Consider the following 13,275-nt stretch of genomic DNA (forward strand, 5'->3'; position numbering starts at 1 on the left):
TTGTAAACACATATTTTTACATGAACTGTTTACTTGTCTTCATTCTTCTATATCATGTCCTTATTCTTTTTGTTTGTGTCAGGCCTTTCTATTTAATCTCCAATAAATCTGCCACTGTCAGTTTTCTTTTGGAAAAACAGTATTCTTCCTGGGAAAGACTATTAAGAGCTGTCTTGTATTGAGCTGACATAATAGGCTCTTAGGGCCAACAAAAAAAAATTAATTTTCATATTATGTCTGTTCTCCTAAGGAAAAATAAAACAACTTTTATTATTCTCTAAGAGTTTAAGTTAATGCAAACCAGCTTCCTCTCTTAGAGGAAGACAATAGTCAAATTAGTTTTGCTTTAGAAAGTTAATATGAGAAATTATGTTTGGTTGTCTGGTTTCCAGAGTTGAAGATCTGAACAGAGATGAAGCCTGACAAACAATGCTGCAGGAAAATTATAAGAAATGTGGCCTGTACAGTGAGAATCACTGCCGGGTTTCCTGAGGGGAAAAGTTATAAGGCACCATGTAAGTGTGGAGATGTGAGGAAACAGCATCCACACATCTGGTTGTCTCTAGAGCTTGAATCTTAGAGAACAAATGCACACACGAGTTAGCAATGTGGTCTGACTACTCTAAGAGGTGTTTGTAGAAGGCTGCTCACTATAGAGTAACTTGTAGATGTAAAACAAAGGGGGGAAAAAAGTCTGTCAGGAGAGTATCAGCACAATATTTACCATCTGCTAAAAAGGTTAATGCCAGTCTGTATTTATATTTTGGAAAGATAGCTAGGATCTACATATATGTTAAGTGAAAATAAGCAAGTGGCTTCTTCCAATAATAGCAAGTGTATAGAATTACATATGGAATAAAATTTACCTAGTAATCACATTAGGGAAGATAAAAAGAAATAGGTAAAATTTATTTTATTTTTATTATTGCCACCAGGGTTATTGCTTGGGTTTGCTGCATAATGAATCCAGTGCTCCTGACAGCTTTTTCTTTCTTTCCTTTTCTCTCCTCCCCAGTACTCCCCTCCCCATCTGTTCCTTGCCCTGCCCTCCCTCCCCCTAATCTCTTTTCTTTTCTTTTTTGGCAGAGACAGACAAAAACCAAAAGGGAAGGGTAGGATAGAAAGAAAGAGAGAGGGGCTGGGTGGTGGCACCCCCAGTTAAGCACTCAGATTACCAAGTGCCAGGATGGAGTGGAGCGAGCCCCCGCTCCCTACCTGCAGGTCTGCTGGTGTCTGTCTTTCTCTCCCTATATCCTCTTCCTCTCTCAGTTTATCTCTGTCCTATATAATAAAAATTAGAAGAAAAGAAAAAAGGAAAAAATGGCCACCGGGAGCAATGGACTTGTAGTGATGGCACCCAGCCCCAGCAGTGACCCTGGTGGCAAGTAAATTAAGTTGAATTAAATTAGATTAGGGCTGGACGGTGTTGCACCTGGTTGAACACACAGGTTACAATGAGCAAGGACCTGGGTTCAAGCTCCTGGTCCCCACCTGTAGGCAGAAAGCTTTACAAGCAGTGAAGCATGGTTTCAGGTATCTCTCTGTCTCTCTCCCTCTCTATCTCCTCATTCCTTGCTGATTTCTAGCTATATTTATCTAATGAATAAAGATAATCCATTTTTTAAATTAATTTAATTTAAAAAAAGGAGAGAAACATATATAACATTTTTTCACCACTCTTGAAACTTCTGTCCTGCAGGTGAGGACAAGGGCTTGAACCCAGATCCTTAAGACATGCAATGTTTATGCTGTTTCAGATACGCCACCACCCAGCACTCATATAATTAATTTTAATGACTTGTTTTATTTAATTCAGTATATGCAAAATATTATCATGTGGGCATGTGATCAATATTAAAAATAGTTGAGATAAGTTATTTTTCAATACTATCTTTGAAATGTCTGTACTATCTACTTATGTATAGTTGTTGGTTATCTGATTAGACAACCCTCAGGTAGAAGATATTTGAAAGAATACATAAAATTTTAAATTTTGTATTTTAATGTGACTATGAGTCATAGTGCAATAAAAAAGAGTGAAAAAATTATGGGGAAAAGGAGGTGTGTGTGTGTGAGAGAGAGCTACTGGTAGAACATAGGACTTACATATAAAAGTCTAAGGTTCAGCCCCCAGCACTGGGTATGCCAGAGCTAAGTGATGCTCTCGTCTCACCCCTCCCAAAAAACTTTTAAAGCACTGGGGGAGGGAATATTAAGAGATTTTAGGAAAAGAAAATCAATAATTATGTTACTAGTCAGGATGACTATGATTCATGAACTTTCGTTCACTTTTCATATAAATCCCAAGGAAAATTTATACTTTGAAATCATGTGATAACATGATGTTTTGGATGCACTGTGACTTAAAATTTTATTTTTATTTGGAGGAAATTCCTATATGCAGCCTCTTATAAATGCTAAGAAGGAGGAGTTGGGCGGTAGCGCAGCGGGTTAAGCGCACGGTGCAAAGCGCAAGGACCGGCTTGAGGATCCCGGTTTGAGCCCTCCCACTCCCTACCTGCAGGGGAGTCGCTTCACAGGTGGTGAAGCAGGTCTGCAGGTGTCTATCTTTCTCTCCCCCTCTCTGTCTTCCCCTCCTCTCTCCATTTCTCTTTGTCCTGTCCAGTAACAACACCAACAACAACTACAATAATAATAACTACAACAACAATAAAAAACAAGAGCAACAAAAGGGAAAATAAATAAAAGTAAACGCTAAGAAAGAATGGTTTTCTGTGCCAGACGTTGCCGTAATATCAAACTAAGAACTAAAGGTCACCGTGTCATTTGGTGGCTTCAGATAAGGACTTTTTCTTGAGTCTCACTGGACAGCTTGAAGAGCTAGCTGATGGATAAAAGCAACTATTGGCAGGAGTGGAGGAAAGTAGATCTGAAATGTGCCTATAATCCCACATTTGAAAGAGTGTCATGAGAAAGGAGTCTTGCCTTGTGTAGGTATGGCCACAGGCTAGACCAAAAGTCACAGTGGGTGAGAGGGATATTAAAACTGGTCCTAGCAGTCAGTGCTGCACCAGGCCGGCAGGAGATACAGTAAAATGTTTATTGCCAGATGTTTTCCTTTGGTTATTATTATTATTATTATTATTGGATTAATGATTTACAGTCAACAATTTTTTTATATTTATTTATTCTCTTTTGTTGCCCTTGTTTTATTGTTGTTGTAGTTATTGATGTCGTCGTTGTTAGATAGGACAGAGAGAAATGGAGAGAGGAAGGGAAGACAGGGGGAGAGAAAGATAGACACCTGCAGACCTGCTTCACCGCCCGTGAGGCGACTCCCCTGCAGGTGGGGAGCCGGGGGCTCAAACTGGGATCCTTATGCTGGTCCTTGTGCTTTGCGCCACCTGCGTTTAAACCGCTGCGCTACCGCCCGACTCCCAACAAAAAATTTAAAGCATCTGCAGACTAGGCTTTCACAGCTCTTTTGTGTTTTCAGTACACTTTTGAATACAACAGTTTTGGACATACTTGGAAAGACTTGAGCCGGTGGTAAACAGGGCAGTGATAGCATACTCCCTACGCCAGTATAACAGCAACCTTGGAAGCTGCAGCAATTTCATGTGCTGTTCTTTTGGTTGGCCTTCAGTACCTTCTTATTTGAACAGAAATTCTTAGTGCTGTAAGCAGTCTCTGGTTTATACTCCGAAGGTAAAATTATTCTGTATTCTAATAAAAGCACACAGGCTTTTGTTGTTGTTTTTTTTAATGTGGCACTAAGGAATGAATCTAGCATATGGAGGCTACCACCTCTAATCATCCTCCCCAGGCCAATGTTTTTTCAACATTTTTATATTTAAGAGAAATGAAGAGACAAACAGAGAGACAAGACACCATGGCATTAATCCAGCATCCATGGAGTTCCCCCAGTGCTGTGTATAGTGCTCCTATGTGGTGCCAGAGAGAGAACCCAGAGCCTCATGCATAGTAAAGGCTGTATTCCACTAGGTATGCCATGTCCTAGCCCCACAGCTCTTTTTGTTGTCCACTAGTAGTTACACCATTGCTCCAACCAGAATGCTTATCCTACTCTACATTCTGCACAGGATTCACATGAACTTAAACTCCAAGTCCTGTCTGATAGACTCACTGCCAAAGGGTTGCAGCCCACAATCTGTTGCAGACAACAGAATTCACTCTGCCTGGTATGAGTAGAATGAGATTTAATAATGATGTAGGGCATTAAGAGTGTACAGAGTTGCTGGAAGGACTGATGAGCGAGCATACTCTAGTATGACCTCCTAGGAACAATTCCTAGGCCTCAGAGCTACCTTGCTCTTATGATCAAGAAAGCTACCATTTGACAGCAAGAAACTGATCAGTAAAGAAGCAAGAAGCCGCTGCCACCTTAGCTAACTGTAGAACTTCACCATCAGCTCGCTTTCAGCCGCAAAGCTGTCACAGCTGCTTCAGAAATCTATAGAATCATGAAGCTGTTCACTCCATGGCTCTGTCGTGATCTACAAAAGCAAAAACAATGCACTTGTCTGTTCTCACTCTCTCTCTGTCTCTCCATCTGCCTGGCTCTGTTCCAAATCAGAGTCTCTCTTGAGAGTGTCTGATTTATAGAATCTAAATCATGCCCAGAACTCTAATTGCAAAAGAGACTAGGACATGTCTACAAATTAGTCTTCCAACTTCTGTACATTGGAAGTGGATTGAAGTGGGTATGGACCAGTCACCCCACAGAATCAAACAGCACCTTTCTTCATAGCAAAAATAAACCAGATACACTGACCGGATGTCAGTAGCACACTAGTGAGAGATTCCTATACTTTGTTGTGCTGTTGCCTACCTGGCACAGCAAGCCTAGAGTCCCATTATTGAGCAAGGGGGTAAAAGGTTGAAATCAAGCCAAAGATGGATACAGGAAGTGGATTTTCCAGTTATAAATGTCAATAATTCTACAGTTGTAGCACAAATGCAAGTTAGGACAGAAATGCCTCCCTTGCACTTTATGATCAGACAGAAAAGAATCTTTGGAAGAACAGCCAGCCATTAGGTATTTTCTAGAGTCAGTGCCATAGAATCAGGCCTGGATTGATGTTTTGCAGGACTGTCTTTTCTCCCATGTGCTGTGACAGCTCTCACAAAGCAGCTGCCTGTCAGAGGCTGGCAGAGAGTCTGACTGAAGCCACCAATGACCTCATTCAGTACAGAGGAAGACAGCCTGGCATAGTCTCCATATTCCAAATAAATATTCAGTTAAGGTTCCTGGCATTCACCAAGTCATTAATTCATCCAGCAGGTATCTATATGTCTCTGTGTTAAGCTCGGGGTGGTACACTGTGAAGGACACAGATGAAGATCCTCCCCTTGTAAAGCTAAGATTCTCATGGAGGGAAGCAGACCACCTACCAGTAAATAGGTACCTAACCAGGCCGGTGGGTGCTGTGGAGGAAGATCACAGGAGAGGGAGCAGCCAGAGGGAGCAGCCGAGATCTGAGGACAGAGGAAATCTGTCACCCCCCTTGCAGCCAGCTCTGTGGGGGCCACTGCTTACTGCTGATAAGCCAGTTCAGATTTCAAAGCTGGTCTTGATTTGAAACCAAAAAGAATGATGACTTGTACTTGGTATGGGATTGTTTTTAGCAATCAGTGCAAAGAATAGTGTATAGAAGTCAAGATATAAGTGAGTGGGTGTTACTCCCTAGTGTTGCCTACGTTTCCCTGAGGAGAACTGAAGTTCATTGTAGCCTGCACCGTGGGAGAGACTAGCCTATTACCCTTTATGCCACTTTACTGCATTCACGGGCTCTCCTTCCAGCATTTGAGACAGTACTTGTGTCTCCACTTTTTAAATAAATTCTTTTTTTTTTTTTTTTTTCCATTTTCATTATCTTTACTTGTTGGGTAGAGACAGCCAGAAATTGAGATGGTAGGGGAAGACAGAGAAGGAGAGAGAAAGAGAGTTACCTGCAGCACTGCTTCACCCGGAAAGCTTTCCTTCTGCAGGTAGGAACCAGGGTCTCAAACCCGGGTCCTTGCTCATTGTGACACATATGCTCAATCAGGTGCTACACCACCACCTGGCCCCCCATTATGTTTCTCTCATGGTCTAATTCTTGCTGTATTGTTAAGACCTCAGCAGACCCGGCCAGGGGTCCCTACCTGAGCTCTCACACTAGCTCTTCTCCGTGAGCTGCTGTTTAACTTCCTTATGATCATTGGTGAAGGGCTGACTGGGAAATAAGTCACAACTTTCTAAGCCTTTAATTGCCCGCACTGATATGACATCTCATCCTGCTTATACAGGTAGGATGATTTCTGTTGTTTGCAACGGATTATAGGATACCCCTGTCATATGGCATCTGTCAGGCAGGTCTAACAGTTTGCAGGACCCCTTGCAGAATATAAAGTTGGATATAACTTTCTCCTGCAGGGAACATGGAATTTCTTTTTACCTCCCAGCCCTTCAAATTCACGATGGGAACATGTAAGATAGGCTAGGGTCTTGGGACTCACAAACAGGAGAAGCTTTCTGTGCTTTCTGCAGGCCATCCTCCATGCAATAAAATACCACACACATACAAAAGCACTCCACACAGGCGACACCCTTCAGGTTCACTCCCTTCTCAGAAAGTACCTTCTTATTGTGAGTCTGCCTTTTTTTTTTTTTTTTTTTTTTCCTCCTCCAGGGTTATTGCTGGGCTCGGTGCCTGCACCATGAATCCACCGCTCCTGGAGGCCATTTTTCCCCCCTTTTTGTTGCCCTTGTTGTAGCTTCGTTGTGGTTATTATTATTGCCCTTGTTGACGCAATTCGTTATTGGATAGGACAGAGAGAAATGGAGAGAGGAGGGGAAGACAGAGTGGGGGAGGGAAAGATAGACACCTGCAGACCTGCTTCACCGCCTGTGAAGCGACTCCCCTGCAGGTGGGGAGCCCGGAGCTCGAACCCGGATCCTTACGCCGGTCCCTGCACTTTGCGCCACATGCACTTAACCCACTGCGCCACCGCCCGACCCCCGCCTTTTTTTTTTTAATTGCTACCAGGATTATCACTGGGGCTCAGTGCCTACACTACAAATCCATCACTCCCAGTGGCCTTTCACTCCCCCCTTTTTGTTTTCTTTCTATTTTTTTATTTTTTATATTTATTTATTTATTCCCTTTTGTTGTCCTTGTTTTATTTTTTTAAAAGCTTTTTAAAAAAATATTTATTTAATTTCTTTATTCCCTTTTGTTGCCCTTGTTGATCCTTGTTGTTTTATTGTTGTAGTTATTATTGATGTCATTGTTGTTGGATAGGACAGAGAGAAATGGAGAGAGGAGGGGAAGACAGAGAGGGGGAGAGAAAGATAGACACCTGCAAACCTGCTTCACCGCCTGTGAAGTGGCTCCCCTGCAGGTGGGGAGCCGGGGGCTTGAACTGGGATCCTTATGCCGGTTCTTGCACCTTGCACCATGTGCGCTTAACCCGCTGCACTACCGCCCGACTCCCTGTTTTCTTTCTATTTTTATTAGATAGGACAGAGAAATTGAGAGGGGAGGGGGGAATAAAGAGGAAGAGAGAAAGATAGACACCTACTTCACCCTCATGAAGTGTCTCCACTACAAGTGGGGAGTGAGGGCTCAAACCTGGGGTCCTCGAGCATGGTAATATGTGTGCTTAACCAGGTGCGCCACTACCCAGCCCTGAGGCTCTATTTCTTGCTGCCTTCTGGGATTTGACCTTTTTTGTTATTGTTGTTGTTGTTTGTTTTGATAGTCTTTGTTTTCTTGAAAGAGCAATGCTATTTTCCTCTGTCCCCCTGATAAAATCTGATCTGTATTCTTCATCTGCTTCTTGCATATAGTTTTTCATAGGTCCTGTGATAACTTATTCGTAAGTGTTCATCTTCAAACAGAAGCAGTTCTATCTGGGTCTGTATTTACCAGTGGATACAATATGGGTGGGTGTACCATGACGTCTTCCCTGTTTGTGTGAGCTCTAGTAAATCACTTTTGGAGCTGCAGCTAGAGGGCTGATCTTGGTGCTTCTTGGGAAGTGGGGAGGATAGAGGCAGTAGGAATATGCCCTCTGCTTTTTTAATGGTCTCTCCACACTGTCCTTCCTTCTGCAGAATCATTGTGTTCCTTCCCTTTGTGTTGTCCCTGTCTTCACGGCAGGGTTTCCCTTGAATTTCCAACTATTTATCCCATCTCAGGGCAAACAGGTTTCTCTAAAGAACTATTGGACTGATGTGATTTCTTTCCCATAGCCCACAGACCCTCTTTTGATTGGTTCACAGGAACTATCAGTTCACTTGTTTCCTAAAATAGACTTGTTCTCCTCTCCTTCACCTTCTTTCATATTAGCCCCACCCCTTCATACTTACTAGGAACTTAGGGCAGTGAAAAGAAAGAAAAAGAACCAGTTTTCTGCCAGTCCTGCCCATGCTTCCATGATTGTTCCAAAGCAGGCGTCATCAGTTGATGAGAAACCTCTTGCTCACTCCTTTTATGATACAAAGACAGACTGAATTTCACATTCACTTTCAACTAGTCCACACTTTATTGTCCAGAGAACCACTGTCCAAAAACTTTCTTCAGAGGCATAGCATGGAGATTGTTCAGTCTCATGTTCCAGTAAGTTTCCTTCTATGTATTGAGATATTTTTGCTGGTCTCCATGGGCTCCAAGGAGTTATGCAAATGAGCACTTACTCTGTCATCTTTTCAAGAAGTTCTGCAACTGCTAAATATTTAAAATAGTGAGACAATGAAGATAAAAATGTCAGAAGATTAATATGTGCTTTTTTTTTTAAATTAGAAAGTTAAGAATAGAGGAGATAACAGAAATGAGTAAAAGGATTAAAATTAACAGTGATGAGATAGAACCTGAACAGTTACCAAATGAAGTTAAAGAATAAGATCAAGTGTGTGTGTGTGTGTGTGTGTGTGTGTGTGTGTGTGTGTGTGTGTGTGAAACTCTAGGAAGTCAGGTGGTGGCACACCTCGTTGTGCACACACATTACCATGCCAGCACCCAGGTTCAAACCCTCCCACCCACCTCCACTCCCTACCTGCAGGGTGGGGGGGGGTGGTAGGTGCTGCTTGGAAAATGGTAAAGCAGATTTGCAGTTGTCAATCATCAATCATTTTCTTTCCCTCTCTACCTCCCTCTCCCCTCTCAGTTTCTCTCTGCCCTATCAAATAAAGTAGGGAGAGAAAAAGAAAAAACAAAACAAAACAAATGGCTGCTGGGAGTGGTGGATTGGAAGTGCAGACACTGAGCCCCAGTGATAATCCTGGTGGCAAAAACAAAACAAAACAAAACCAAACAAGAACAACAAAAACCCACCTCTAAAGGCTAACTTATGATGGGGGGAAGGAGAAAGAGAGAATTAAATGATAGAAAAGGTTTAAAAGAACTATCATTTAAATTTTTAACTTATTTTTATTTATTTATTGGATAGAGACAGTCAGAAATTGAGTGGGAAGGGGGAGATAGAGAAGGTAAGAGACAGAGAGACACTTGCAGCCCTGCTTCACCGCTTGTGACTGGGGGCTGAAACCTGGGTTCTTGTGCATTGTAACATGTTCGCTCAACCAGGTGTGACACCACCCTGCCCCCCATTTAAATTTTTAAAATCTGTCACATGAAGGTATGTAGCAATCTTCCCTTAGCCATGGGTGATAAAGTCTACAATCCCCAATAATGGCTTTTCATATGTGTACATATATATGGTGAACTTGTACCTGGGCAGACCCAGGTTCAAACCCCTAGCTCCCACCTGCAGTGGGGGAACTTTATGATCATTGAAACAGGGCTGGAGGTGTCTCTCTTTCTCTCTCCCTCTCTATCTCCCCTTCCCTTTCAATATCTGCCTTTTTCCTAAATAAAAATATTAAAATTTATTTTTAAAAAGCTTAGAGAAGTAAGTAAAAGTTATGTGGTTATACATTCTGTCTCAAAATACCTTACTGTACATATTTTCAGATCACCGTAAACAAAGACTTATAATTTAAATCATAGAAAGTGAAAGGTCTTCAGACACAGAGAAGTGAGCAGTAGGAATCATACTAAACTTTTTTTAAAATTTTATTTATTTATTAATGAGAAAGATCAGAGGAGAGAAAGAGCCAGACATCACTCTGGTGCATGTGCTGCCAGGGATCAAACTCAGGACCTCATGATTGAGAGTCCAATGCCCTATCCACTGTGCCATCTCCTGGACCACCGTACTAAACTTCTAACTATTCTCCCCACCACACCCCTTCTTCAGAGGCTCTTGTTCCAAGAGCCATACCAGCAGCAACACTTCACTTCTGGGCAGGTCTCACTACAACTGCTTTGAGTCTGCAGTGCAGAGTTCTAGGTACCTCAGAGTTTCATCCCGTCCTGTCCCTTCAACCACCACAACCACCCTGAGGCCTTAACTCCTTGTCCTGGGTGGGGTGTAATCTACCCTAGCAGCACTGCCCAGAATATACAGTGGGCCACTTGTATGACTTTATATATTCTAATAGTGACATAAAAGCTAATTGATGGAATACATTTTATTGTTAACAAGTAATCATTAGAGAAATCCCTACTGAAATCTTTAGTCCTTTTTTATTTGGACAAGGCTCTGAAATACAGTGTGTGCTTTCATACTTACACATTCCACTTTCTCCACATTCTCGTTACTCGGTGGTCAAAGATAGTAGCGACCACCACATCAGACAGTCCAGTGTCACTCAGGTTGAAGCTGTCCCTGCAGGACTCTTACTAAAAATGAAACTTCACTTGACTTCTTCCCCTTCCCTGTCCTGCTTTCCCCACTCCCTTTCAGTTTCTTTTAGGAGCACGTTCTCAATAGATTTTTTTTTCATACAAGTATTATTTTTGAGATAAAATTAATCTAGAGGGAACCAGGAGATAGAATACCCAATGCGCACTTTGCCATGTTTGAGGGCCCGAGTTCTGACCCTTACACATCATATAAGAAGCTTCATGAGCTATAGAGTAGTAGTATGGCATTTCTCTTCCTCTGTGTGTGTGTCTTCCTCTATGTCTCTCACCCTCTACCTAAAAATCAAAGGGGGCCCACTAGGAGTGGTAGAATTGTGCAGGTAAGAAGTCTCAGCAGAAATCCTGGTGGCAAACAAGGAAAAAAAAATCTAGGGGTCTCAAAAAGAAACTATAGTCTCTCCTGAAGTTCTGCTTTGTTATGTCTTTATTTATTGCTAAGGCAGCCCTAAAGCCTAGTGACACCAGATTTCAGAAGACATGGGGTTCCACTGAGAAAAGAATAGCAATCACACACCTGGGCCTTGGCTTCTTGCCATGCATGGAATACTTATACTTTGATGCCCATCTAGTTGTGGCCAAGATAGTTGACTTGAGCCAGACTAGGGTAATTTGTCTGGGTCTGGGTCTGTAACAAGTGACTTCTTGGACCCATGGAAAGCCAGAGAGCAGTTTGGACATCACTGGTAAAGGAGGGGTTCCAGGAGGTCTCATCAGGGGAAACTCTAAGAGAAGGTGGCTCTTGAATTCTTCCTGTATGTGGTTCGTGAGTCCTTTCTGTATTGTAAGTGAGGTTTTAATATTTGTTCTTTTCTTTTCAAACATGCTGGCAGGCCTAATTGGCACTTAAGCATGCCTGCAGCCTTGGGTCTAATATAGCAGCTCAGGAGTGGGCAATACCCATCTGGCTCCAAATCCCCAGGCTACACGAAGCCACTTCTCTTGACACCCAGCCCTGCTGCAGGATGGTGCTTTCCTGCACAGATAGATGCCTCTCCTGTTGATCATTCTCCTCAATCCATTAGGCTGTTGTCTTTTTGCCTCAGTACTGACTTTATTAAGAAGGTGTTATAAAGAGTCCCCTTTGATTAAAATGTTATCAAAGATTACTTTTTTTATTTTTTCATTACCAAAGAATTGGGGGTTGTTTGCTTGCTTGTCTGTCATGTGAGATTAAAGTGAGTGGGAAGCTAGTTGGCTAGTGGGAAGCTAGTTGGCTCAGAAAATAGTTCCCAGGAAAAGGAACAAGGAGGGCTGGAGAGATAGCTTACTGCCTTGCTGTGTATGAGGCCCGGGTTCAAACCTTGACACCACATAGAATGTGTTATAGCACCAGAGGAAGTTCTGATGCTATGATACCTTGTCCTACCTACCTTTCTTCCTTCTTTCCTTCCTTCCTTCCTTCTTTCCTTCCTTCCTTCCTTCCTTCCTTCCTTCCTTCCTTCCTTCCTCCATCCTCTCTCTCTCTTTCTCTCTCTCTCCCTCCCTGTCCCTTTCTCTTCCTCTTTCTCCCTTCCTTTCTTTCTCTGTAAATGAAAAAGTAGCCTAGAGTGGTGAAATCATACATGTGTGAGGTCCCAGTTGCACAAAAAGGGAGGGGGGAGTAGGTCGTCTTTAGTTCCTGAATCCAGGAGCCCTGGCATCCTAGAACTGCTTCTCCTACTTCCTCATTGTGTCATCAGAAATAGAAGCAGGCAGGTGGCCAGGGATGCATTTCTCCATGTAGTCCCATGCAATTCATTTATCAATGCAATAAAGCATTTTCTGCTTACATACACTAGGCACCCACTCTCCATTGTGGGTTTGTTCCTTTTTGCCTACAGTGTTGCTGTCCAGTGAAAGCCCTTTTGTGACTTTTCTTGAGTATTTTAATTGCAGATTAAGAGATAAAAATTAAGAGATAAACCCTAACCCTAGTGATGGCCATGAGGTCCCATGAGTTGTTCTCCCAAAATGCTCTAGACACTGCTCCTTTACTGAATGAATGTCACCTTTTCCTAACTATGCTTGTGATTATTTAAGAACTCACTGGTCCTCTAGATCCCACTGACTGACGTATCTTATTGCTGAGGGATGGGATAGGATTTGTGTGAGACCAGTGTTGTGATTCCTTCCTTTCTCATAGTTTGCCTGGCTGTCACTCCATGTGGTAAGGTCATAGTGTAGGCTTGGTGGGGTACCTGGATTTTAGGGATGCCTTGGCTTTACTCCTCACTTCTAATGGGGCTGACCTCTGGGTAGAAGTGCCAGTGATTGGCTCTTTTTCGCTTTTCTCAGTGTCTTTTCCAACTCCTTCTGCTTCAGTACAGCACTTCAGCCTCCAGGCCCACTGATGGATCCGCTGACGAAGGGGTCCTGTGGGAGTCAGATGGCACAAACCCTTCTGTGGAAAGCAAAGTCATCTCTCTCCTTTGGCATCCAGCCCCTTCAGACATGGCCAACAAAAGAGCCTGAAGTAGAGTCCCAGGTCAACCTGTAAGTAAGTAAATGAAGCATCATCTGTTTGGGCTCATGTTTAACTTGAAATTCTTAAAATTTCAGG

At 42.7% G+C, this 13,275-nt stretch overlaps 1 protein-coding gene across 7 annotated transcripts in view; it reads left to right on the forward strand.

The window, feature by feature from the left end:
* GARNL3 (GTPase activating Rap/RanGAP domain like 3) overlaps positions 1-13,275 on the forward strand; it is a 229,909-nt gene that overhangs the window by 10,152 nt on the left and 206,482 nt on the right. For 4 of the 7 annotated variants that reach the window (XR_009552095.1, XM_060200172.1, XM_060200176.1 and 1 more), the window contains exon 2: positions 13,038-13,208. The exons of 2 other annotated variants lie outside the window; for them this stretch is intronic. Coding sequence is in view for 4 of the 5 variants with exons in the window: in XM_060200176.1 (XP_060056159.1) it covers positions 13,038-13,208 (171 nt within the window). In the remaining variant the exon portion in view is untranslated. The remainder of the gene's footprint in view (positions 1-13,037; positions 13,209-13,275) is intronic. One more of the 7 variants, XM_060200173.1, reaches the window with a different exon arrangement.

The sequence above is a fragment of the Erinaceus europaeus genome, chromosome 10 (genome assembly GCF_950295315.1).
Source record: "Erinaceus europaeus chromosome 10, mEriEur2.1, whole genome shotgun sequence".
NCBI lineage: Eukaryota > Metazoa > Chordata > Mammalia > Eulipotyphla > Erinaceidae > Erinaceus > Erinaceus europaeus.